This window comes from Suillus discolor (assembly GCF_016758755.1).
Source record: "Suillus discolor strain FC423 chromosome Unknown F5147scaffold_46, whole genome shotgun sequence".
NCBI lineage: Eukaryota > Fungi > Basidiomycota > Agaricomycetes > Boletales > Suillaceae > Suillus > Suillus discolor.
Genome location: NW_024541293.1, coordinates 281,870 through 308,595, shown reverse-complemented (window position 1 = coordinate 308,595; position 26,726 = coordinate 281,870). Strand labels below are relative to the sequence as shown.

Sequence of the window (26,726 nt, the reverse complement as noted above, 5' to 3'; positions counted from 1 at the left end):
AAGGCACATTTAGGCTGTCTGAGGTCAACTTTGCTGATTAGTAAGCAAATATGGGGTTTAGAAATGAAATTCATTTATGAGTCCGAGTCGTGCCAAGTCGGTCACGGACTCACGTGAGACCTGCGAGGAACACTTGTCAGACGACGTCGTCTACAACCCACCCCAAAAGTTTTAAATCAGAAGGGCTACAGTAATTTTCAATTACTCAGTATTCACCAAGTGCTGGTAGGCTCGAGCTCAGGCTGAAGTCGAATGGGTACAAAGGCAGTTCTGGGAGGGCGAGTCTGTCGCTGTGCGTCTCACTGCTTCGTATCTGCTCAGTCCACATGATAGTAAGCCTTCTTCGAATTCCCAGTCTCGACTCATACTCTTCAGGTTCCCAGATTTGTACACGGCTTCAATTTGATACCAAAGTCGCTCCCTCTCAGCCTTGGAGATCCTCATCCTCCTTATCATATCCTGAGTTTCCGTCTAGACAGACAGTGGGGTGCGTGCACTCAGGGCTCTGAGAAACACCTTGACCTGTCGAGATTCCTTGGGACCCGAGCATACGTATTGTTTTCTGCACCACCAAAACCACCAAATCAGCGCGTTTGCCAGCAATAGGGCCTATGCGCTTTCCCCGTGCTCCGGAACCTGGAAGACTTTCTATCGAGGATTGATTCTACGTGCACATCTAGAACTTCATCAAGGGAACTATTACTTGTTTAGAAAATATTGACGACACCGATTTACCAGATCCTCTCATCCGCAGGCATGGTCGGAAAGTTTAGTCATCCTCTGACAGAGACAGCGACGACGTTATCCGCAAGCTACCCTTAATATACTGCCGTGTGTCCCATGCGTTTCCCTTGGCACAGGATTCACCTAATGTAACATTGGCATGTGGTCTTTTCAATGTAAGCATTGCCTGGCTCGGTTCATATTCAGCTCGTATGATTGACGCGGACTTGGGTATACTACTTGACCAATGTTCATCACAGTTACTTTGGGTGATTATTTTTGATCGCCTTTCGATACAACATCTTGAAGTCTACGAAGACGGCCGTGTTACCATCAGTCACCAGCGAGTGCACAGTTATTGCACTTCATATGGGCGGCAAGAGGGAGTTCCATACCACTCGCTAAGTTCGTCTTCCTTCCGTAGCAGGCGATAATTACATACTTGCATGCAATGTTTGCAGCTTGAAGCTTGAACTTGAGTAACCAGCGGTACAGATTAAGCTCCCACTGACTCGCATTTCATACACTCATACACATCTATCTGCAGCGTCTCATCGACATCGCTCTGTTGTGAGGTCATGAATGAGTATCTGTGTTCGCGTTTGTATTCAGCCGCAGCCCCAAGATTTTTCTCAGGTCAGATCTGTACATGTATAGCTAGATATTTGCGGTCTATACTGCCTTATGATCCTACTGACCCACAGCATGCTAGCTTCCTCGCGATTCATCAAGTCGTTCTTCCTCCCCCACACGTGCTTCACCACCAGTACATTTATCGCTACGTCATTTGCGTTCGCGTTGATGCACGATAGCCTCCAAATCAACGCGTTGGGTGTCGCATAAACTGCGGGAGGTCTGACCCAAGCTGATCCATCCGATTTGGGCTATGGTGCGAAGGCAGGTGACCCTCGTTATCTAAAGTAAAACCAGGACGACGGGGTCTCGGTCTTGGCCAAAGTCGAGAAAAAACTATTTGCATCGGTGGCAGTAATGATTTGTGCCATGACATGCGCAGGGGTCAATGGGAACTCCAGGGGAGCGTAAGTGTTATCACACGAAGCAAAAGAGAGCAGAGAGTACCAAACTATTGCTTAAAATTTATGAGAAAGTAAGCGCAAAATAAGCGCCTTAACCATTGATGCGGAATTGACCGAGAACTGTGTACGTTTAAAGTTAAGGTTGCAAGAGACTGTCGGGACTCGGTAGAGACGTCGAACGAACCGACGAAGTCTGAAGACCCTCCTCCACTACACATCATAGATTGCAATTTCAGTGGGAGATCCTCTGTCGACATTTTTCGAATTGGCTAGATCTAAGGTACACAACCACGCATATCTTTTCAAACTGGTGAGTGTCGGTTTACACCGCAAGTCCTCATACTCACTGTATTCACGCCCGAGCATGCTCCTTTATGCGTTCCAGGCGCAGGGTCATGTACTTCGTCATTCACATCATGACCGTTGATGCTGTATGATCTCAGTCCTTTCGAAAGACACTAGGAAGCTTGCTATGAACCGAACAGGAGCCAGCCCAAATGACATCACTCGTCACACCCACCCATGTATATAATAGTCTAAGCTTCCCTTTGAACAACACTTCTTTTGAATCTCCCGAATATTCTCCCAGTCAGACAGCAATGTTTTTGACCCGAATATCTCTATCAGGTCATCAAGGCCCTTGAGGAAGAGGAGCACGCTGTACGGTCCAGCGTGTCGCATAGTGCTGCGGCCCGTCATTCAGACCCTATGGATACATGAAGATCTAAATGTCAGCTCCGCTCTTATTGCAATAATCACACGCTGATCAAAACACGTGTTTGTGATAATTGTACAGTGCATGTATCAGAAGTCATACTGTGTTACCGTGGTGTAATAAAACTACAAATGACAAGCAAAGTTGGACCAAGCTATGTGTTGTACAGACGAGGTTAGGACGACGGCAATGATGATTCTGCCGTGTCCTTCGGCACTGCAAGTGCCTTCCATAGATCAAGTTCGGTTTGCATCTGAAATTCAGGACAATTAATCAAAGAAGACTGTCGATGCTGAAAATATGTAAGTACCTTCACAATTTTGCGGTCGTGTTCGTCAATTTCAGGTTGCTGGTCAGCGCGGCCTCATTCCACAAGCTGCAGGGACAAGTATCATCAATCAAGGAAAGGCTGTAGTTGCTGAAAATCTAATGCATACCTTGTTGCGTTGTTCAAGAAAAAGATATTGCTGGTGCTCCACCTCCTTCTTGGTTTGCTCATAAGCTTTCCTGAAACCATCATGTATAGAAGTGACGTCATCTAAGGATGGTTTATATACTGGGATGGGACCAAAGTGGCCACAAATGTCTGGATCAAATACTTTCTCCAGCCCCTCCTCCGCAAACAGGGCTTGCAAGCTCTTGAAAACAGTATTGCCGAACCAATAGCATTGACCGCCAAGGGCGTTGTAGAGATACAACAATTGCTGAGCACTACACAAAGTAAGTAGCCAGCAATATAAAAATGTTGTGGTCGTGCACAGCCTAGTCTGCTTTACTTGCAAGACAAGTGCGTTCGACCAAGGGGTTAGCTATTGGATTGGTCTGTAGTTAGTGAAATGATAAATCGGTCAAAAGTCCGAGCACGGGAAACAGAGTCCAAAGGTATATCTACGATGTCCGACGCCAAAGCGTTGGGTCCGATATATGATAATGATGGGTATTTCGGATAGAAAGAGCGGTAATATTCGCAATGTCAACTAAGAACTACGAAATATCGGGTTTGACCATGAGATATCGGGAAACGGCTCCCTACTACTTGGATCCTCCAAATACTCATAGTCAGTCCAATATATATATAAGTACATAGAAATCCGGAACCCTATAGGCGAAAGTAGTGGCCGACGATTTCGGGTCCGAAGTACATGTAAACTAACATGAGGCGCTGCGGATGATGGGAAAACATGTAATAGTGCTTGCTACGACATGAGTAATGTGTGAAATAATCAACTACGCACCTAGTGGGGCTAGCAAGACGGGATGGGACACGGATAGGACAAGTGTGCGGGAAAATATCGGGTCCGATGCAGCCGAAACGTCGGGTCTGCTAGTCAAAGCGTTGGGTTTGCGTTGGGTTGTGCGGGTTACATCGGATAGTGATGGGCATTGAACATGTATCGGGAAATCAGTGAATACGAGCCTAGTGCGAGCTCGAGTGCTACAGCGTAATATTTGGTGGTATATTGGTTCACTTGAAACAATAGGACTGCAACTTGCAATGCAGAAGGCCCTGTGGATTGAAATTGAAGTGAAGCAATGCGTCTGAATGATTGGAATCTTTCTGTTAGACACGCTTTGATGTTTGATTTGCTAGCGTGACCAATCAAATAAATCGTGTCTTTTGCGAGGTTCTCCGATGATGTTGATGATGATGGTGTCAGCATTCCCAAAGACTGTCTGATGGTGATGTTGACAGAACGGTCGACACAGATAGTGGCTTTGGCTGTGGGGTGGACATAGTGTGCAAAATATAGCACAAGAAACTCGTGTTCTGGTGTCTGGGAACACTTGAAGTGTTCAACACATTCCAGAAATCAACGCATGTAATGGTTTGTTCCATCAGCATCTATGTCTGAGAGTTTTTTCTTGTAAAGGTCGACACTGATGAGATGCATAGTGGTAGGAGACTTATCAGCAAACAAGAGGTAAGGGAGGTCTTGAGTGGTGGGAGGTTCTGACATGCCTAATCGTTGAAGGTAGCTGACTGCAACATGTCTGATACTGGTTTGATATTTTATAGACATGGGGCATGTGCCTTGCGTTCAATGCGTTGCCAGCAGACAACTGAAGACTACATACCTGGGCGTTATCCCTGCAAACCTCATCGCATTATTCAAATTCAAGGCTGACTCATAGTAAAAGTGGGTTATGGCATACATACACGCAAGGTCAAATTCAAAGTAATTGCTTAGCTGCATCACTGGGTATTAGTTCTACATACTATATGATCATATCTTTCAAGTTAAATGAAACAAATACATTGAGAAATGGTGTGTCCCGTATCAATTTCAGCGGTGTGTCCCCTATTAGTTTTAGCGCATGGTGTGCTGTGGCATGCTAATTTCGAACCAGTATCACCTGCCGCAGCTGCCGATGTCGGTCATTAAATTTAACAATTCAACAGAGCGTGTTTCATGCACTGCGGCAGTCCAAGTCGAGTCACAGACCTCACAATCCATCTATGTATCAATACCCACTGGCACATCTACATACATTTCCTCAGCTGAATTTTACACAGCATTAATTTAGCTCTCCGTGCATACTGTAACTCACATATGTACTACTTAGTGTCATCCTAATCAATTACTATTGAGGTGAGGGCCACCACTTATGTGCAGTGGCCAAATTGACCAATGCGGTAAGCTCTATCCCTAAGCATTGTAGCGCGCGCGATACTAGTAGCCAATAAAAATTATTCATTGTTTGACTCTTTGCCAGTCACACTGATGGCCTCACCTCCCACAAGAAGCTTGCTGCCACCTGCGCGAGAGCAGCACAACGATTTGAGTTGACCTGAATTTGCCCAAATATAATAAATCATAGTGGATAACGGTGTATGATGACCTAGGCAAACTTATGAAGGAAAACAAATGCAGGAACCTTGACGCAAGATCATGGCGCTGTCCAATATGGTCCCCCATAACAATCACTTGTGTATGGAAAGCCGGAGCACCGTGCTCGTTTGATCAGTGTTTTTGGTCACGTGCATTGCCTGATAAGGTAAAGAGCTTCGACAGGACTCCTGACACGCCTCCAAACAGGTATTTGCGCAAATAATTCAGACTTCGAGCAAAGTAAACAAAACAAAAGAAGTAATTACAGATACACTAACACACTAGGCACCGATATCACCATTGCCACTGAGTATTTCGTCTATGAAGGTATCAACTTCAGCAGCACTGCCCTTGAAGAGGCATGGCTCCGGAAATTTGGCGACACTCCGCAGGACAACCGATGAAGAACTATGGTGTCCCGCAGCGCTATGTGGCATGGTGGGGAACTTCAAGTTGAGGGCAGCTATCTTGTCAGTGATGTCCTCGAGAGCATGTCTGATGGTGCACTGATTCTCGTCTAGGCAAAATGAGCTTTGTCCGAGTGCTGCAGTGATAGCATATTAGTGCTGCTGGTGTCCAGTTCAGAACTTCGGTTCAGACCTAAACCCTTCTGAATCGGACTGTAGGTTCGGTCCCAGGTTCAGCATGTTGTGAGAACTGAACAGTCCGAACCCATCATTCCAGTCGATACATGTACACACTCCTGGAAGACAATCAAATTCTTGGCATCAGGGTATGCTGCAAGTTTGGTGTGGTGTTCTTGAACGCCAAGGATGAGGAATTCGAAGAGCACCTGCATGTATCTGAGCTCCAATGAAATTTGAATTCTGATAAGCAGTGGTTACATGCAGATGTCAGCCACATGTCAGCGCACCAAGATTTCTGGAGAGAAAACAGCAAGCTGGAGGTAAGAGACACCGACAAAGTTAACATGAGCAGGAAATATAACCGCGTTCACATTACAAGCAGAAGTTTGCCCTCCTCATACCGAAGACAGACCCAGGTAAGAACCCAGATGAACAATTCAGCATTATACGCATACACACGCTTGACCTTGCCTGCCATAGCGTCTGGCATGAGAAGGTCTACCACCATGAATGATACCGTTCCTGTGCGCCTGAGGCCCCTGGGACCATCACGTTTGAACGACAATAAGTCATAGTCATTGAGAACAGCCATGAATTGACCACGTAAGTGGTACCCCAAGAGATTGTGATCGCAAACCCAGATGTAAATATAGTCGTCTGGAAGGAGTAGTGCTGTCATAGTCCGGTTCAGTCTGGTTCAGCGAAGGGAGAGGAAGAACCATAAACTGAACCTGCATCCGGTCGGTTCAGAATGGTTACGTCCAGTTCTCTCGATGCTTGAATGTGAACCGGACCAAATGATAGATCATATTTTCAAAAATAAGACATAGAGTGAAGACTCGGACTAGATTTCAGGAATTAGTAGAAGGAATGTAGTACATGGTACCAACAAACGCACCACTGGATTTTCTGAGGCATCTCTGTGTTCACTATGGTCCAGTTCACTCTCACCGGTGTAGGGATTCATTTCTGGCTGGGCTTGCAGAGACTGTTTTTACCTTAGTGTTATGTTTGCACTTTTGTAGCTTACATAATCAAGTTACCTTTTCACCAGTTCTACTATGAGTCTGAGTATTCAGCAAGTTTCTATCATATTTCCTCTTCTCTGAGCCTTGAGCCTGGTCCAGAAACCCTTTAGGGTCGAATAGCAGCTAGGTTCTGCAAGACCCAACATTGTTCAGACTCACCATCTGAATAGTTGTACCTTCACCGGCATCTGTCTCTTCGGGCGCAGGAATATAGCCATCGGATAATAAATCAAACCCATCAGATAATGGATCAAGCAATGTATCATACCCATCAGATAATAAACCATCTAGTTCAGGAACAGTAGGACTACTATCACAATCATCATCAGAGTTGACTGCCCGTGTGGTAGCCCTGTTTTGCCTTTAGCAGGTCAGCTACACTTGATAATGCTTGTTTGCGGCATCAGTAAAACACCACATTGCTTAAATTAACTTAATGGGCTTGAATTGGTGTCCAAGTCAGAATAAGTTGGTCTTTCTCAAAGACGCTCATCTTAATATAAGCTTCGCATCTTAGACTCACATATGACTTAATAGAACTTGAATTTCGCGCAGTAAGAACAAATAAGCTCTAAGTTTGCAAGGCCAACAAGATGCAAATTGTGCAGACAGTAAAAAATCAACAAACAAATAAAAATGATCAATCAATTAATTGGCTGATATGGATGGGGAATGGGCACAAATACGACAGGGAGCATCATGGGCCCGGGCCCAGGCAAGTAAAACACAGAACATGAGTGCAACAGGACCGCACCCATGCACATCATTTTCTTCTGAGGAGGTGCAAATACAACAGAGAGCATGGGCCCGGGCAAGTAAAGTGCAGAATACGAGCGTAACAGGACCGCACCTGTGCGCATCATTTTCTTCTGAGGAGGGCGAGTGCATTGAGATATGTATATAACCGGCAACAAAAAAAAATGACCACCGAATGAGCTCCTGCAAGACAGACAAAACTGTTTGCCAATTAACAATGAGTTACATGTGGGGGTGAACACCACTCACCTTCAACGGAATGCAAAGAGGTCAGCAAATACATCATCCTCATCAGGCGCATCACTGGTGGTAGTCCCTGAGTTCCCAACACTTTTTGCATGCTTGGCATACTGTTGTGCCTCCTCAACAATGCTCACGAAGATGTCGTCGGAAAGTGCTACAATGGGCCCCATGAGCTTGACGGTGTAAAGAGTTGATTCTATGTGGGCGCTACAAAAGTGTTACCTTAAGACTCAGAGTGCAAGTGAGATGTTCGTCCCAAAGAGACTGCCTATAGAAATGCTCCTTGATATAAAGCAAGGGATATCTTGTTAAGATCGAAGTGAGAGAAGGAAAATTTACCAAGAGTGCACTTGGTGTTCCGAGGATATGTCCAAAGTACCGAAGTACTTGTCCGAAGTGGTCCGAGGGTGGTCCGACATCTAGAAACGAAGGTCCGAGGTTGCGCGAAGCATCCGAAGAGCTTCCGCTGAACAGCGAAGGTTCCGAGAGAAGTATGGCGGGTGTATCGAAGTATAAGACTTGCGAAGTATAACTAAGCAAAGACTATTGGGAGAACTCAGAGACAGTGAAGAGCGAGATGGTAGCGGTCAGGCCAAACAATCGTTCTGAATGAACAAAGATCGATTGCGCGAAGTACAACTATCCGAAAGTAACTCTACTAACTATGACTCGTAGCAGGGAAAGTGAAGTGAAGTGCGAGTAGCTAGCGAGGCAGATTATATCCTACAGCGTGAAGGTCCGGAAACTGCATAGGCGAAACCAGTAGCAAGATAAGACATCCGAAATGTAATAAGACTCAAGGCAAGCCGCTACAGAGATATACATGTAATAAGGCGCAAGGCGTGTTCATTGTGCGTATAACCGACGGGCCGACAACATATGTGCCCCTAGACATAATCAATAACAGATAACCAAGTGGAAAACACACCAGCGAAGTCAAATGGACACGGAGGATCGGAACTGTATACAGGCCTCGGAAATGGACGGATGACCTTCGGACAACTCGGACGAACGCACGGAACTCTCGGAAGGTAAATGGAGTGTCGAGGAATGTGTATGTGGAATACCTATGTGTTTGGCAGGATACGAGCCCAACGCCGATCCGAGTGCTACAACGGTCATATGCCCCCAGATAGGTTTACTGAAAGCAAACTGCTCGCCCTTTGTGATGACGGGCGTCCAGATATCACCGCCATCGGTCTTCATGCCTTTGCGTTTGCCACAGGATTCTTGAATGACTTCGAAAGTGATGTTCCCATCGATGATTAGCTGGAGAGTACAATAAACCTGAAAAAAAAAAATTAAGAAAAAACACAGCAGAAATTGAATCACTTACAGCAGTAAAAGCGAGGGCAAATGCAGCCCGATGTAGCACTGGAGCTCGCGCTGAGCATGTATTCTCTTATTTCTCGATACACGTCCAATGCCCGTTACGCACTAATGTAACCTGATGCTAACCCGCACAACCCGACGCAAACCCGACACTTTGACTAGCAGACCTGACGTTTCGGCCGCATCGGACCCGATATTTTCCCGCGCACTCGTCCTATCCGTGTCCTGTCCCGCCTTGCTAGCCCCACTAGGTGCGTAGTTGATTATTTCGCACATTACTCATGTCATAGCAAGCGCTATTACATGTTTTCCCATCATCCGCAGTGCCTCATGTTAGTTTACATGTACTTCGGACCTGAAGTCATCGGCCGCTACTTTCGCCTATAGGGTTCCGGATTTCTACGTACTTATATATATATTGGACTGACTACGAGTATTATCATTATCCAAGTAGTAGGGAGCCGTTTCCCGATATCTTGTGGTCCAACCCGATATTTCATAGTTCTTAGTTGACATTGCGAATATTACCGCTCTTTCTATCCGAAATACCCGTAGTTATCATATATCCGCATACTGCTCGCTTTCCCGACGTTCGCTATCACCATTCCTGCTAACCCGCTAAACCTGAACCCAAAACCCGCTAAACCCAAAACCCGAAAACATCGGACCTGACGCTTTGGCATCGGACATCGTAGATATACCTTCGGACTTTGTTTCCCACGCTCGGACTTTTGACCGTTTTATCATTTCACTAACTACAGACCATTCCAAATAGCTAACCCCTCGGGTCGAATGCACTTGTCTTGCAAGTAAAGCAGACTAGGCTGTGCATGACCACAACATTTTTATATTGCTAAACACTTACTTCGTGTAATGTCCAGCAATTGTTGTATCTCTACACCGTGCACTAATGCTCTCGGTGTCGAGGTCAGGGACTTCAACACGGCCAAAAGTGAAATTGAGGTGCGATGCGAATGTCTGAAGTATGAAGGGAGATCTCCACATGCCCGTCCAGTCCTTTGAACAGACAATTGAGATGATTTCATAGTAATAATTATGGGTACTTACCTTAGGAATGAGTCCTGAATTATCCCTGAAAATAAACCGGTTATGTTTCAGCATGGCCCTTGAAAAGTCCTTGCGAGCCACAGTATCTGAAAAATCGGCATCCTGTGCGAAAAATGCGGTAAGGATGGAGCAGGCTGCGATACCGAACCCTCTGCGCAATTCCATGAAGCATTGTTTGGCCTAGTACAAATGTCAGTGAACTTCTGAATGAAACAAAAACTATGGACTTACCACTTTCATAACGGCACCAGATCTGGAGATCTCGTGCTGAATCTTGCCCCGATATATATGGTTCCACATCTCTTGCATGGTGTCTCTTAAATCGTCGTCTTCAGGACCCCAAGGCTCAGCTTCTCCACCAGCCCAGTGTGCGACAGTTGGTATGAACACCCGACACCAGGTGTTACCATCCTGGCATCCCTTGGGAAGATCGTCGTTCTGGTACCAGTGATTGGCGCCACTGCCATCACAGTGTGATGTGATGTTCTTAGTCTGCGGCTCAGTCTTTGCTTGTTTTGAGGAGAGTGCTTGGCTATTGATGCTGATGCTGGTCTATGTTTAGTGGAGAGAAAATCAGACAGATATCACAAAATAAGTACCGACTTACTGAAGTTGTCAGGCGTTTGGTGCCTTTTGCTGACACAGGGGCAGGAGGTGGTGGTGTGTCCTCGCTCTCGCCAAACTCAATGTGTGTTGACAGGTCGCTGATGAACTCAGTTGGGATGAACCTGGTGGTGGCTCTGGACAGTTGTGTAGAAGGGGGGACACGAGGAGGGGGGGAGGATAAGGACTCGGTCCTTGCCATTATTGGTGGGCATTTTTTTGGTCGTGATGGAGGCGGCAATAATGAACTACTATCGCTAACCTCCAATACATCCTGAGTGGGGAGTGAGTGTGATATGAATGCGCAAAAGATAAAAGAAATACCATAGAAGATGTGTGCCTGGCACCAGGCTTTTTAGTAGCCTTGAAGGCAGCCTGACGCTCGAGTGAATTGTCCTCGTCCAAAAACGCTGTGGTAGGTTCTTCAAGATTGCCTTGGACATTGTTTGTGGGGTGTGGGCTGCAAGTGGGATTAGCACTGGCACTAGTCACTTTTGATATCTTTGAGACAGCAGTTGAGGTGGTAATCGAGGACACCTGTCTGTGTGATGTGGTTCAAAGGCTTTCAAGTTGAGGCCGGAGCAACTTGCTTGTTGCAAGTTTCTCAGCCCAGTCCTTTGTTTTCCCCATCCCCGCATAGTTGTCCTTGGCTGCGCAGACATCCGCACTGAATCAATTGAGGCGATCAAGATGAAAAAGTGTTGTTTCGGTGAGTAACAACATGGTAGTAGATGGGAACAATTAGAATCACTTACATGAATCCTTTCTTGCCTTTCTGGTCACCATGTGCCTTTGTGCGATCAGCATCTGATACAACATCATTCTGATGGCTCATGCCATCATGTTTGATGCCCGTATTATTAACACTTCGCTCAGCATGGACAGCCTCACGATATGCTGTCTTCTGTAAACACTTGTTCCTCAGCTGCACCTCTGCATTCTCCTCCTCACTGGATACAACATGGTCAGCCCGAGTGTGCATGGTGAGTCCCCTAGAAACTTACCTTAGATAAAAGTCCTCATCGCCATCATTATCATCTGCAGCTACATTACTCATTTCAACATCCTCCATCTCAGCCGCACCTTCTGCAATCCCATCATCGTACTCGACGTTTGGCTCGCTCACCTTTGACTTTGAAACAGGACGCGCCTGAGGCTGAGGCTTTGGTGCATGCATGAGGATCTTCAAGTCCTTCAACACCTTCTTGTCTTCAATAGAGGCAATCTTCTCGGTGGTGCGCTGAGCGGCAGCTTCCTTCTCCTGCCGTTCATGCTCAACTTGCTCGTTGTCTTCCTGGATTTGACAAGCAGTGTGTCTTTTCCTTTTGTTTTGGAGGAGAATCTCACCAGGATGCTGGTTTGCATTTTTAGGACGAGTGTTTGGGCGCATCATTGTTTGAAAGGTTGGGCTTGCGGAGGAGAAAATTTATGGTGTAAGGCAGAGTGGTCGCGATGGCCTTTGAAACTTTAAGTTACGTGTCGCACACCCTGTTTTGTATGTATTACATTACATTCTACCTAGCGTGTTTGCTAATGGTTCGGGCTTTTCAGTTGGTTTTCCAGGATTCTTCCCATCCATCATGCCGGATGAGATCTCTCATGTGCAACTCAAACGACGGGCGTTTAGTGCCCAGCGCATTCAATGTTCCTACCCAGGCTGCAAACACTGGTTGAAAAATGCCTCTGGGCTGAAGCATCATCAAAGCTCGGCCCATAGCCACTCGTTTACCCATCCTGGTTCGCAATGCATGCAACGTGCTTCTGTTGAAGAAATCAAAGATGAAGAAGCTCAGAGACGCACCAACAACGAGCTCTGGGAGTTAAAGCATGGACTCATTCGGGATTATCACGAGACGCTGACTGGTAAGTTGATAGTCATGCTGCAGTACCAGCTTGTATCTGATGAAAACCTATACCCACAGGTCGTATTTGTGATGAGAATGGCAACTTTCTCAATCCTGGTACTCCTCCTCCACCATACACGGCAAAAAGTCCTGACGACTGGACTCCGTATCGCAACCGACTAGAGTTTGAGTGTGCGAATTTTATATACACTGAAAACCAGATGTCCGCTGGTGATATCAACAAGATTCTCTACTTGTGGGGAATCACTCTCGCTGTTCATCATGACAATCCACCATTTGCTGACTACAGGGACTTATACAATACTATCGACGCAACACCGCTAGGTGATGTTGCATGGGAAAACTTCTCCCTGAAGTACAACGGCAATAAACCCACTGGAGAGTGTCCGCTCTGGATGGAACAGTCATACGAGGTTTGGTTCCAGGACCCTCATACTGTCGCCAAGAACATGCTCGCGAATCCAGATTTCAAAGGTGGAATAGATTATACACCCTACCGTGAATTTCAGGAGAAGGATGAGCAACACCGCTATAAGGACTTCATGTCAGGAGACTGGGCCTGGCAGCAAGCAGTACATATTTTGTGTCTGGTAGTACTACATTCTTATGTTGATGTCATGTACAGGACGAAATTGCACAGGACCCACAAACACATGGTGCAGCTTTCATTCCCATCATCATAGGCAGCGACAAGACAACAGTGTCCGTCGCTACCGGTCAAAATGACTACTATCCTTTGTATCTTTCGATTGGAAACATCCACAATAATATTCGGCGGGCGCATCGCAACGCATTGGCTCTGGTTGGATTCTTGGCAATCCCTAAGAGTATGTACCAGTTTCTCTCCCAATCTACTTTGACGTTTACACTATTGTATACAGCGGAAAAAAAGAATTCAGATGACATAAAATACCGCAAGTTCAAGAAGCAGTTGTTTCACTCCTCGTTGTCGAAGATCTTCGCCAATCTCAAACCTGGAATGACGACTCCAGAAGTCACATGATGTGGTGATGGACACTACCGGCACATTATATATGGACTCGGACCCTACATTGCAGACTACGAACAGCAGGTGGTATTGGCATGCATGGTCAAAGATTGGTGTGGAAGGTAAGTGGCTACCAGAGATCCTCAGGACACTGCCTATTCACATCCACATTCATTTTATGCCGAGTCTCATTTACATTTGCAGATGCCTTGCATTTCCCTCAAATCTTGATGAAGGAGGTGTTTCTCGGTCACATGAACACACTGATGCGCTTGTGGATTCTGTCGATTTTGGTATACTTTGGGATGAGTATGGTATTATTGGCGAGCTAGTGGTATGTTCCCCCCACATCATTTGTGCGTGGTTGTGATCGCACTAACTGTCGCACTTCATAGCCCTTCACCAACGACTTTCCTCGTGCTGACATTCATGAGTTGCTCGCCCCCGACATACTGCACCAGCTCATCAAAGGAACATTCAGGGATCACCTTGTTGAATGGGTGGGTCAATACCTCGAACTCACACATGGAAAAATGTGTGCCAAGGCAATTTTAGATGATATTGACCGAAGGTACTTTCAATCTGCCACTGTCTATCATGATGACTGACAATACACTAGAATTGCTGCCGCACCACCCTTCCCTGGCCTACAACACTTTCCGCAAGGGCGTGGATTCTCACAATGGACGGGCAATGACTCCAAGGCACTGATGAAGGTACATTTTTGTGCTTTAATTATCTTGCGTTTGTTAAATTTACACAACTGTTTATCTAGGTCTATCTACTGGCAATACAAGGCCATGTACCAGACGATATGGTTCAGGCATTTCGAGCCTTGCTAGAGTTCTGCGACATCGTGCGCACGGATGTGGTTACAGACGACACTCTCACAGAGCTGAAAGATGCCCTTAGGCATTTTCATACTTACTGTACCATTTTCCAGACTACCAGTGTCCGTTTCAACATTTCCCTACCCCGACAACACTCTCTCATCCACTATGAGCTTCTCATCCGAATGTTTGGTGCTCCAAATGGCCTCTGCTTGTCGATCACGGAATCAAAACATATCACGGCGGTAAAGCAACCATGGCGACGTTCAAGCAAGTACAATGCACTCAGCCAGATGCTCCTTGCCAATCAGTGCCTGGACAAAATCACAGCAGCAAGAGTTGACTTTACAATGTGTGGCATGCTCAAAGGGTCTTGCACCTTCAGCTACTACAATTCATTTTGTACATGGTCTGCATGATTTTAATTGAATTTTACTCATTGAATTTCCAGTTGAGAATCCCTCATATATTGGCAATGATGATGGAGACCCGGAGGTCCAACAGAGCCGAGCACGTGCAGCGAATAATCCCTTTGCTACTGAGAGCGATGACTTCGATGATGTTGAGGATCAGGGCATCATGGATGACATGGATGTCATTGCTGATGTGCAGTTAGCATGGACTTGTCGTGCATATTCAACCTTTTGGTGACCTTCTTTCTTAACACAACATTCAGAACAAAAACACGCCCGCACCATTGCTGATCTTGCAGGTGAACTTGGCATCCCATCGTTCCCAACCCTCATTTGTCTCTTCTTGTACGACCAAATACATGCAGATGACCACCATTCTTCTGCCGACATTCCACTTTGCAACTGTCCATCCTACATGGGACCAATCAAGATTTTCCATTCGGCCACTGCAACTTTTGTTGCACCCAGTGATCCAAGTGGAATCACTGGCATGCACCGTCAGCACATCCGTGCTGCGCCTTCGTGGCGCAACGGACCAGGCCGCTTTGACTGCGCCTTTGTCAACACGGATGATAGGCATGATGGAATGTTAAGCATGGATGTTGTTCGAATATTCTGCTTTTTTTCTTTCACTTTCACTAACGGTCGCACATATCCATGTGCCCTCATTCACTGGCTCTATCGCATCACCAAGGAATGAGACGAGCTCACAGGAATGTGGATGGTGGCACCATCTTTCAACAAAGATGGCTCTTGTGATCTGTCAATCATCCATATTGACAGTATCATTTGTAGTGCTCACTTACTCCCAATATTTGGTACACAGTTCGTACCATGCGGTCTTCAATTCTATGATTCTCTGGATGTCTATCGAGGATTCTACGTAAATCGGTTCATAGATCACCATGCTTTCGTGCTGGCATCTTAATACACTCATTTTTCTTGCAACACTTAAGTTTAAAAATTGTCTTGAAAATGCTTTTCAGCTCTGAGTGTCTTTGTCGGCTTGATGTTAAGACATTCAAGTCGCCCTCCAAGTCAAATTGAGACCTTGGACATCTTGACATACTTGGGCACCAAACCAAGTGGAGTAAGTTCTAAATAAGTTAATTTAAGCAATGTGGTGTTTTACTGATGGGGCAGAGGATGGGGCAGACTAGTAGTGTTGCGGCTCGGCTATGGCCGGTCCGGGCTCGGCTCTTACCAATTTCACAGCAGTTCGGCGATTCCAATGAACCAAGTTACTCATGTACAACTTGGTCTGGTTCGCAAGGCACCTGAACCAGCGCAAATTGCAACAAGCCAAGAATGTGGGAAGAATGGCTTGAGCCGGCCTCAAGCCAGCTGGAGGGGGTTGCATTCGTTGCGTCACTTGCGTCGTGAACTCATTCTCCAACATATCCCCACTATTCAGTTGGATCCACTGTAAGTTACCATGCATAAGGTCCTGGTTCAAGTGGATGGGAGATTTAGGCTGGGAGATGTCTTAGGATCTGGCTCATATGGCATGTAGTCAAATTTATTGTTCTGGTTCAGATTCACTTATGTTGTACAACTTAGCTGTCGTATATTCTGCGTGGAATATCATCAATGATGATCACGTTGCCCTCAAACTCGAAACCATTGTCAACCACTCATCTTCTGTCGAGCGTGAATACTATATTTTGAAACAACTTGAAGGCGGAGTTGGCATCCCACGCACCTTCTGGTTTGGTAGAGAGTCAATGCATCATGTTCTGGTCCTTGAACTCCTTGGGCCGTCACTCCACCAATTCTTCCTCACAAACAATCGAAGATTCAGCCTTCTCAATGTTGTCAATCTTGGAGTCCAGTTGGTCAGTCATTTGGTCCAAGGTCTTTGCAGATAGGTTGACTGACTTTCCCAGCTCTCGCGTCTTGAGTACGTTCACTCACACAATTATGTTCACGGCGACATTAAACCGCAGAACATCTTGGTGGGTCTCAGAAATTCGAGGCACACCGCCTATATCATCGATTTTGGAATCACGAAGACATACTGGAACACTAAAACCAGTGACCATGTACCATTTCGCCATGGTCGAAGTCTCTCTGGTACTCCTGCATTCGCCTCAATCAACAATCACCTAGGAGTTGAGCCAGGTCGCCGTGACGATCTTGAGTCGCTCACTTACATGCTAATCTATTTTTTGCGTGGCTCCCTTCCATGGTTAGCCAGTGATGACGAGAAATTATCCAGCTCTACCATACTCGAGCGCAAAGCACACACTACCATTGCAGAAATATGCCATGACATCCCCGTCGAATTCGCAAACATTCTTATTTACACCCACTCTCTCGCATTCACTGAAGATCCTGATTATGATCATCTTCGTTCACTACTACATGGTCTTCGTGCCACATTGCCTGCACCGGCTACGTGCTTGTTGGATTTTGGCCAACCCAATGGTCCTGGGACTCCTCGCTGTCCTGCCATACACCCCCTTCTATCTCCTGACCAGCGCTGTATGGCCAAAGCAATGTCAATATGCCTGCCAAAGGCAGTATGCCGATCAACACATGTGTGAGTAACATGTTTCTTTCATATCTTTGAACCAAAGTATAACTTATTTGCAGGTTACGCCCGCATACAAATGGCTCTTCATGGCGTGCTACGTCAATTCCGTCAACTCCACAGCAGAAATCGTGACTGTTGTAGACTACAGTATATAATATATATTATAAGGGTCACATGAATTGGTTCTGCAGGATTGAACTCTTCGTCCTTACAGATGTTAGAAATAGTGTACTGCAATGGCAGCAATGCATCATGTGTAATCGTGCACCACTTTCAGTGTGGGACTATTTTCCCTTCAACATGCTGCACAGACTCACACTAGTGCACAGCAGCCGCAGCTATCGATCTTTGCACCCGCCATCATCACTTAAAATCACCACCGATCTTGCCATTGCATTTTCTCGTGCTGATCAGACAAGATCGCTAAGGTGAGGGTCTTGTTAGAACTTATGGTTATCCACCACTGAAGGTTTGAATTGCTTTCAAACAGGTTGCATCACCAAGTGGTAGTGTCCAGCGATTTGACTTCTGTAAAATGGTTGATTCATCTAGCTAATTCTTATCATTAGACTGTATCGATCGTATCATGCGGTGATTGAAATTGAGGAGTGGTAGTGCATCCGCACCTACATGCAACACCTCATGGGGGACCTTTTCTAAATGTATCACTAACCTTGTGGTGGATGGCTTTACTGCCTTACGATCTGGGTTCTGAATTGAAACCCTGAGGATAAAGGTGAGCTGTTCGTTTCTCAAGCTATTATCTATATGATGGCAATCTAGAAAGCTGCATGGATAAAATTCACTTTAGTCTCCAGGTATGTCCTTCATTGAGCGAGATTTCCCCCCCCCCCACCCTCACCCCCACCAAATTATAGTGCTTTGCAAGCTTTTATTGATAAAAAACAAGACGAAGAAGACCAATTTCGCCCACACCCTGTCAATCGTCTGACAGGCGCCAAACTTGTATGTCGCAATTTTACTGTTTGCTTCTCTCATATCATATAACTCATATCACCACCATACAGGCTATTATATGCTGCATGAATGACCTTTCATCGATGCCCTACCCCACTCCACTACATTGTCACCTGCAATATATCACCCTCGAGCTTCGCATACATTGGCATTGTCTGGGGTTTCCCAACACAGTTTCTGGGGTTTCCCGGAAAGAACACTTATATAGACAGACAGTTCTGTCATCAAATCATCAACACTACTACCACAAATGCAAGGTCAACGACGCGGTGACCTGCACCAAACCGGTTCGGTGCATGGACGACTAATGCTCTCTCACGAGCCCGATACCCTAGAAATCATTATGAACAATCTTCCTTTACTTTATGGTTCAGACTGCAGTTCAGATAGTATTTTCATTTCTCAGACAGACTCAGATAGGCTGAATATTCTTGTATATTTAATTTTGCAATAAATTCTGCTTAGTCAGCAATAACAATGACTCAGACTGAATCCCACACATGTCAAGTAACAGTGTAAAATAGTTCTTGCATAATTTGCCTTGTGGGAACTTTCTTAACACTCTAAATACACAGCTCGCGTCATTTCTACGGTCAATAAAGTAACATCATAACAAGACACCAACAAATAACATAATCAGTCTGTTACTTAATATTTGTCACATGATACTAAGTTATATGACTCTAACAGTCAGGTGACCTATGACCCTAAACCAAATCATGACAAAGCAACCTTTTTGAGATGACTAAAGCTTGATGACACAAATTATAAAGCACATGACTACAGTAAATAATATTGGTACAATCTGACTAAGCCTATTCCCCTTAGAACGTGGGAAATAGTAACACAGCCACCATAATTTATCTATATAAGACCCCACTTTTTGCCAATAAAAGGAGGCAGATAGGGAACTTTTAAGCCCCACAAAATAAATTTGAGTGTGAAGTGTGATCAGTATCAACAACAGTGACAAGAGCTGTTAAGCAACTAACTGAGAGGTCATTGTAAGCAACATCCAGCAATACCTTTAGCTCATCGTCAACAACTGTGAAATATCTTGAGCTCACTGTGCTCAACAGTGAGCAAACTTTTTCTTTGATTTTCTACTGGTGAACCTCTAGTCTCTTTCTTTTCTTTTCTTTCTTCTTTCTCTCTTTCTTTTTCTGTTTCTTTCTTTGTTTCTTTCTTTTCATTTGTCTCTTTTTCTGTTCAGTTCGTTCACGTCTCAGTGTTATTGTCTGAATTTGTTTCAAGATCTTTGTGTTGTCTTTACGTCCATCTAAGCACCGGCTTAGTGGGAAGACTTCAGAAGTTGATAGTGACGCTTGACCTCACTCATCTGAGTAGTGATACTGAGCCAGGGTTTTCTTTGTCTGCTAGACTTTAGTTGTTGAATAGGGGACTTGGTACTGAAATCCAAGGACGTCCGTTCCTGATTCTGTTTAATACTCATCGTGAGTTCCTTGGCAGCAGGTTCAATAGTGAACTAAGAGTTCTACTGATCACTGATTAGTCCTGACCTTTGATTCTACCTGTTTGTGCTGAGGGGGTGATTGCTATAATTTTGCATGACTTTCTGTAGTAAATTTATTACAAGAAGCATTGTTACTGAGGGAAGGGTTTCTCTTATCAATCTATTTCTTTTTCTTATCAGTACCATACTGTTGGGCTGACTTTTCTCTGTTCTCTAAACACTGCCATACCGTTGGAGTGAATCAATTTCTTTTTGTCATCACCATACCGTTGGGCTGACTACATTCTGTTTATTTTATTTTCTATTGCGTCCATACTGTTGGATTGACTGGTATTGCTACTGACCTCACAGGAAGTACTTTTGTCTGAACATAGCTTGGGGAAGTGTAAACAGCCACCCACGAACAACCACGTTATCAGTCATTGGTATTTGTCTGAATCACTGACCGTGGAGATTTTTGATTTTGTAGGTGTTTATCTATAGATCATCTATCTAAGAAGACAGCGGGCAGAACAAGAGGCGGACAGCTGCCTTGCCTGCTGTTACTGCTATCCCCACTGCCTCTACTGCTATTCCTGCTGCTGCTGATTTCTCCACTGCTGCTGCTATCCCTGCCACGATCCCTACCACTATTCCCGCTGCGATCCCTGCTGCTGCTGCAGCTAATGCCACTACCCTTCAAAACCCCGTCGGCGACAGCTTCCTGTTAGATACAGAACCAGTGATGCAGCTCATACTGGTCCAGATGAGGGTGAGGTCTTTGACCTCGACAATGTCTCAGGGGATGAAGAGGAACCGGAAAATCTTCCTGTGCCCGTCATCGCTATGGCACCTGCGGGCTCTAATCCGAGCCCACTCCAGACCGTTAATAGCACTGTTCGCACTGACCCTTTGGCCACTGGCAATCTAAAGCAGTCTAAAGGGCCAACCAATATAACTCACTTCTACCGGATTGACTCTGATACTAAGAGCAAAACTTGCATCCCTTGCGAGTGAGTACCGCATTTGCAATCTTTCATCGTTTCTCACACCCATCACCAGAACACTGCATAATATCGACACAACGCACAAGGTCATGGTATATGCAGGCTCCACATCCAGTACAGCTCCCCACACGCATGCTTTCACTCACCACACCGAACTTTATTTGGAAGCAGCAGAGTGTTTTGGCTGGCGCATACAGATAAAGGATCTAAACGAACGACTAGCTGAGGGCTGGTCACTGATGACAATTCGCGAACGACTCAAGAAATCGCCTTGCACAATGCAATCACTTGGTCCCCCCCCTAACCAGGGAACTGACGCATTGCTGGTAGGAACCGGCTCTCCACATGATGTAATTCCGGACTTCATGCTTGATGAAATGCATAGTCAAATTGTGAAGTTTATTGTTGCCGATGATCAAGTAAGTCACAGTTTATGCCTACAGCCACTATTAATAATTGCCCCCAGGCAATAAATGTGATTGAGTGCCCTGAATTTCGGCGCCTCATACGTCTCCTGCACCCAGATATTGGCGAGACTGGCCTATTTCATCGCACGAAGGCTCGTGAGATGGTCATCGAGCAATGGCAGGAATACTTCCTGGCATTGAAGAAAGATCTTGCTGTAAGTGTATAGTTGCCAAGCGTCCTACGAAGTATCTTATTCCTTTTAGAATGCGCAGGGAAAAGTCTGCTTCACATCTGACCTGTGGTCAGATCAAAAGCTCCGGCTGTTCATGGCCCTTACAGCTCATTGGATTGCCAGGTCCAATCAAGGTTCAATGCTTGTGTTGAAGACGGCCCTCCTTGCTTTCCACCACATCCCAGGAAATCACGATGGTCAATCTCTTGGTTCCATGATATTATATCTCCTCGATCGTGCAGAAACTACGGCTAAGGTTGGTACTCATTTGTATTGTGTTGCGTGCTCTCACATTGTTCAGACCGGCCATTTTACTCTTGACAACGCGGCCAACAATCATACCGCAATGCAGGAGCTTTCTACACTACTTGGGCAATGCGGGATCGACTTTGATCCGGTTGAACACAGGATACCATGTTTCCTGCACGTGATAAACATATGCGTGAAGCATATCATTGACGAATACCCTACTGCTGACTATTCTACTGTGTCCGATACGTGGACAATCGAAGATCAGGTTATCGAGAAAGTCGATTATGTCCAGGCCGTGCAAACCAAGCCTCTCGAGCGAGCCAGGACAATTGTGTGATTGATCCGTGCATCAAATCAGTGGCGCGACAGGTTTCGTGACTGCATCCTTAAGGGTAATGAGGATGGTTGGTTTCGAGATGACAAGGGTGACTCTATACAGCTCCCGGTCGTAGAACTCCTCCTCGATGAGCCCACTAGATGGGACTCGGCATACATCATGATTAACCATTTGCGGACACTGCAGCAGGTAAGATTGCACATCATAAAACATACGTCATAAACTAATACTGGCTCAGGTGGTAAATGCCTTTTTTGATGCTTGGCCTCAATGCAGCATATCCAACAAAAGATTGAGTGATGTTGATTGGCAGTTCCTTCAGGACCTGGAAGTCATCTTGGAGGTAAGTACTGATGTGTTCAAAGCTCGTGATCTAATTTAACATTTCATACCAGGCACCGCACGCCGCCCAGCAAAAACTCTCCAGTGAAAGCACTCCCTTACTGAGCCGTGCCGTTCCAACTTTTGAAGAGTTGATCAATAGCTGGGAGTCTCTTGGCCAGCACGTACCTCACTGTAAGCCTATTGTCGACATAGGCTTAACCTGGGCAAGCAAATACACTGACCGGATGAGTGCAACACATGCTTATTCTGTCGCTATGTGTCAGTCCCGTGTTTTGTTTTAATAAATATTGATCTCATGATTACTTTCATAGTTATCGACCCTGCGATGCGGATGTCTTGGATGGACAATCTATGGGAGAAGGACCGTGTTACTGAAGCCAAGGAGTTTATCTTGAAGCTGGTATGTCTCTGTTGTAAATAAATGCACGACATTGGATTGATTTTTTCTGCAGATGCATAGCAAAAGAGCGGAAAATGCTGATCCTGCACATTCTCAACCTGTAGTGGCCCCACAACCACTGCCATGCACACTAGGCTCACATCACTATGGACTTCCCATGGCACATGCACATGTGCTGCATCAACACGGCGGTGGTCAAACAGTAGATCAGGAGTTCGCTGCTTATGCCACGGCTACGCTTAGTCCTCATGGAACAGACATACTTGCGTTCTGGAACGTGAGTCCATTACCTCTTCAAGTCACACCCTTTTCATTAACCACAAGCTGTTGACTAGGCTTTGCAGTCCATATTCCCGACTATATTTTCAATTGCCATGGACTATGCTCCAGTACAAGCCTCTGCGGTGCCGTGCGAGCGAGTATTTTCATCCAGCAGCGAAACCCATACGAAGAAAAGGAACCGCCTCAGTCCCATTTTGATGGAAGCATTGCAGATGGTCAAATTTTTCCTCAAGAAAGAACAGCTTAACTTTACGAAAGGTTGGGCAGCCTCTCAACGGGACATGGAACATGGGGTGGTATACGACATGGGCTCTAGTGAGCCTTTGACATCTACCCACAGCGCAAATGATGCTCTTCTCAGAGCCATCGCAGAGGAGGAGTGTGACAATATCAAGGACACTGCTATCATCTATGACAAGTGACCCTTACTTCTATGACTTTTTTTTGTCTGGCATCTACTGTTTTGCCTCTCGCCTGTTGTTTGCACTATCTTGCTCATTGTTGTGCTGATTTTGATTTCAATGCTTTATTTGTTTCTCACCAGCCGCACAGTGACCAGCTGACAGTGTGCGCTTCGCCCGACCCAGTCCCAACCATCTCTGATATCAACTCGTTGTGATTGCCAGCAAGGAGTTTCAGGGCGGACTGTTGAGACTATGGGCGGTATTTTCACTTCCCCACAACACTTGCGCATGTGTTGAGCGGCATTACTTTTCTGACGTTGTCCTGAGTCCTGACCTTTGCTCTCATTTATTTGATAGACAGATGAATCAATACCATGGGAGACGACTACCCCACGCTGTTCCGTGCGTGCGAGCCTGAACTGTGATGACTCCGTTTTACTTACTGACGATGTTCACAGGTTCGGGACAGATGAGCTTGAGGCAGTTCCTTATCCCGACTGAAGTTGCCCATGATGCAGTCGCAGAGCTCGGTGAACTGGAAAATGTTCAATTGAAGGACGTACGTGCGCTCCTTTCAACTGTTGTCACGCTGCTGATTTTTTTTTTTTGGATCCTTGTTTATTGTCCTGTGGGGCGGAGCCCTATGGTGGACACTACATATGCTATGTTTACTGTCCGAGTTATGTATTATGTTGCTTTGTTTGTCGACTCTTTACAATGGTCTGTGCTTGCACAGGGACATGGACGCCGTCTTAAGGTGTTGGTTTGGTGTGTTACAGGTTGGGTGCATTTCCTCTCGTTCTCTTCTTCCCCTCTCATATCCTTCCTCCTCACTTCTTCTTCTCCTCTGGGGGGGTTACATCTCCGAAGACCTGTTCCATCCTTTTCGTGCGTGCGATGTATTTGAGCGTCGCTCTTATTCCTTTACTGTGGCACAACAAATATTTGACTTGGAGTTGATGTGGTCCAACTTCCAGACTGAGTGCATTGCGCTGTCTAGCGTATCTGGGGCATACTAACAGGAAGTGATGGACAGTTTCTCCATGGGCGTGACATTCCTGGCATGTTGCTGAGGGCGCTTTGGCTATGCGGTGAAGGTATTTGTTGAGTGCGACGTGGCCTGTGCGCAGCTGAAATATTAACGTTCTGTGCTTCCTCAGCAGGTCTGCAATCCGTTTTGCGAAATTCTTGGATGGTGCCGTTTGATCTATGGATTGGAGGTGGGTGTTGCAGGGTGATTCGCGCATGATGCTGATGGCTTTGCCTTTGATCTTGTCGTAGAATTGCTGTTTGAGTGCGGCTTTGCTTAACGGAAGGGTTCTGATCATGCCGTTTCGCGTCAGAAACGGTTTGGGGAGCTCGTTGGTGTCTGAGGAGCTTCCTGCTGCCGCCTTTTTCGCTTCCTCATCCGCGGCTTCATTGCCTATCGCTGCTGAATGATACCACAGTTGAACCCTGCTGTCAATCCCTTTCAACGTTCCTATCCGTCCTCTATATGATTCGTCCCCATTAGTCATGGCTGGACCAAGTGCTGCGCATAATATTGACGAGCTTGATGTCACACTTGCCAAGCATGAGACGTGGCTTGTGCAGATGAACGATAGCTACAAGACGTTGAGTGAGTGCATGAGGGAGCTGGTGGAGGCCCACGCTGGAGGGTCTCTCACCTGAACGCTGCTTTGCAGCATTTTCAGTTGGTTCAGGACTGGTGTCCAGTCATTCTTCAAGATATTGATACCACTACTTCCTTTTTTCGTGAAGCCCTTGCATTGCGTCCGCAGGGCCATCCCGATTCTTCTTCCATCTTTTAATGCTGAGTTCTCAGCTGTATTGCAAGGGTGCTATCAAACGTATGTATAAGTCTGCTTTGACATCCCCTGTTTTTAATGTGGTTTTAGGTCGCGTCCCATATGGACTGGTATTCCCACATATCGACATTCGAGCGCGTCTTGTGGCATGTCCTAAGGGGTAACCTGTACATGAATCACACGGATATCACAGAGCCCTTTGTTGATCCTGCTACTGGCACTGAGACGTGCAAGAATGTGTTCATAATTTTTGCGCATGGTGACGCCTTACTTGCGAAGATACGGAAAGTGGCAGAGTGCGTGCGTCATTCACATTTCTGTTGTACAACTACCGACTGATCCTAGGGGTAGTGATCAGAACGCACATCATCACAAGTCCGAGAAGGGAGAGGACAAGGGGTTGTTGAAAGATGGGGGATTCATTGTGGAAGGAGACGACCAACCTTACGTTCCTCACATCCCTCGATGGAGCAAGCACAGCGTTCGGTGCATTTGCATTTGCATGCGCATTATTGTTGCTACTAACCGAAATAGTTCAATCATCTTTAGGATATGCTGTAGAATGCACTCACTCATTCTCTTGGACCCTGAACCCGAGTACCTTCGCCAATGCAATCCGAAACCTCGACGGACGCCCCGACACATAAACAAATGTCACTTCTCGATCCTGCGAACCTCTCATCTCCCTCGACATCTCTGCATTCCTCGCCATCACCTGCTTGGCTTTGGTGATGTGTGCGATACGGACCTATTTTTGGACTTAACGCACGTCCAAACATCACAAAGGTACGACGTACTGCCATTTGGGGTGCCATTCTTGTTGTATGTGAAGGATCTTGGGAACTAAGTCGTTTACTTGGATTGTTGATAATCGATCGATAGTAAGATGTAACGTTTCTAAATTTAATCTCATTTCTAAATTTAAATTACGCTAAAATTATCTACACAGGCTTGAGCCAGCTTGCAGCTACTTGCCATGGCTGTATAAGCCGGACCGAGTTTTGATTACGTAAGCAGCGTGACTTGTGAGTTTCGGTCAAGCCCGAGAATCAGAGCCGGCTTTAGCTGGCACTAGCCAAAGCTGCGGCAACACTAGGGCAGACCCAGTAGCAGGTGTTGAACCTGTTGGCTTAGCAGGGCCGTTTGTGTCTTTCCTATATTCCATGTACTGCGCAAAAGGAGAAGGGACGACATAATCAGTCTTAGAAGTGGACAGTAGATGGGTCAGAAACTTCCAGGTGCGTTTCAACTCCAATATCAATCAA

The 26,726-nt window shown here is 45.9% G+C and overlaps 4 protein-coding genes across 4 annotated transcripts; 2 read left to right on the top strand and 2 right to left on the bottom strand.

Annotated features, from left to right (window-relative positions):
* Window positions 1-5,587: 5,587 nt before the first annotated feature.
* On the bottom strand, window positions 5,588-6,572 carry F5147DRAFT_776221 (uncharacterized protein; the record flags this gene model as incomplete). Its single annotated transcript, XM_041441826.1, has 5 exons — window positions 5,588-5,850; window positions 5,907-5,926; window positions 6,008-6,099; window positions 6,181-6,207; window positions 6,270-6,572. The coding sequence occupies 5 exons, from the start codon at window positions 6,570-6,572 to the stop codon at window positions 5,588-5,590; spliced, it is 705 nt and encodes a 234-aa protein (XP_041290340.1).
* A 3,541-nt stretch (window positions 6,573-10,113) lies between these two features.
* Window positions 10,114-10,761, bottom strand: F5147DRAFT_580786 (uncharacterized protein; the record flags this gene model as incomplete). The annotated part of the gene is made up of 3 exons (XM_041431566.1): window positions 10,114-10,269; window positions 10,321-10,500; window positions 10,552-10,761. Coding segments are annotated over 3 exons (546 nt in total), but the record flags the coding sequence as incomplete, so codon positions are not given.
* A 1,742-nt stretch (window positions 10,762-12,503) lies between these two features.
* F5147DRAFT_746797 (uncharacterized protein) lies at window positions 12,504-15,947 on the top strand (the record flags this gene model as incomplete). Its single annotated transcript, XM_041439882.1, has 12 exons — window positions 12,504-12,786; window positions 12,846-13,360; window positions 13,414-13,615; window positions 13,670-13,782; window positions 13,858-13,898; window positions 13,981-14,110; window positions 14,172-14,347; window positions 14,396-14,492; window positions 14,552-15,008; window positions 15,058-15,234; window positions 15,283-15,678; window positions 15,721-15,947. The coding sequence occupies 12 exons, from the start codon at window positions 12,504-12,506 to the stop codon at window positions 15,945-15,947; spliced, it is 2,814 nt and encodes a 937-aa protein (XP_041290338.1).
* Window positions 15,948-16,563: 616 nt separating this feature from the next.
* F5147DRAFT_580773 (kinase-like domain-containing protein) lies at window positions 16,564-17,565 on the top strand (the record flags this gene model as incomplete). Its single annotated transcript, XM_041431564.1, has 2 exons — window positions 16,564-16,854; window positions 16,906-17,565. The coding sequence occupies 2 exons, from the start codon at window positions 16,564-16,566 to the stop codon at window positions 17,563-17,565; spliced, it is 951 nt and encodes a 316-aa protein (XP_041290337.1).
* Window positions 17,566-26,726: the final 9,161 nt, after the last annotated feature.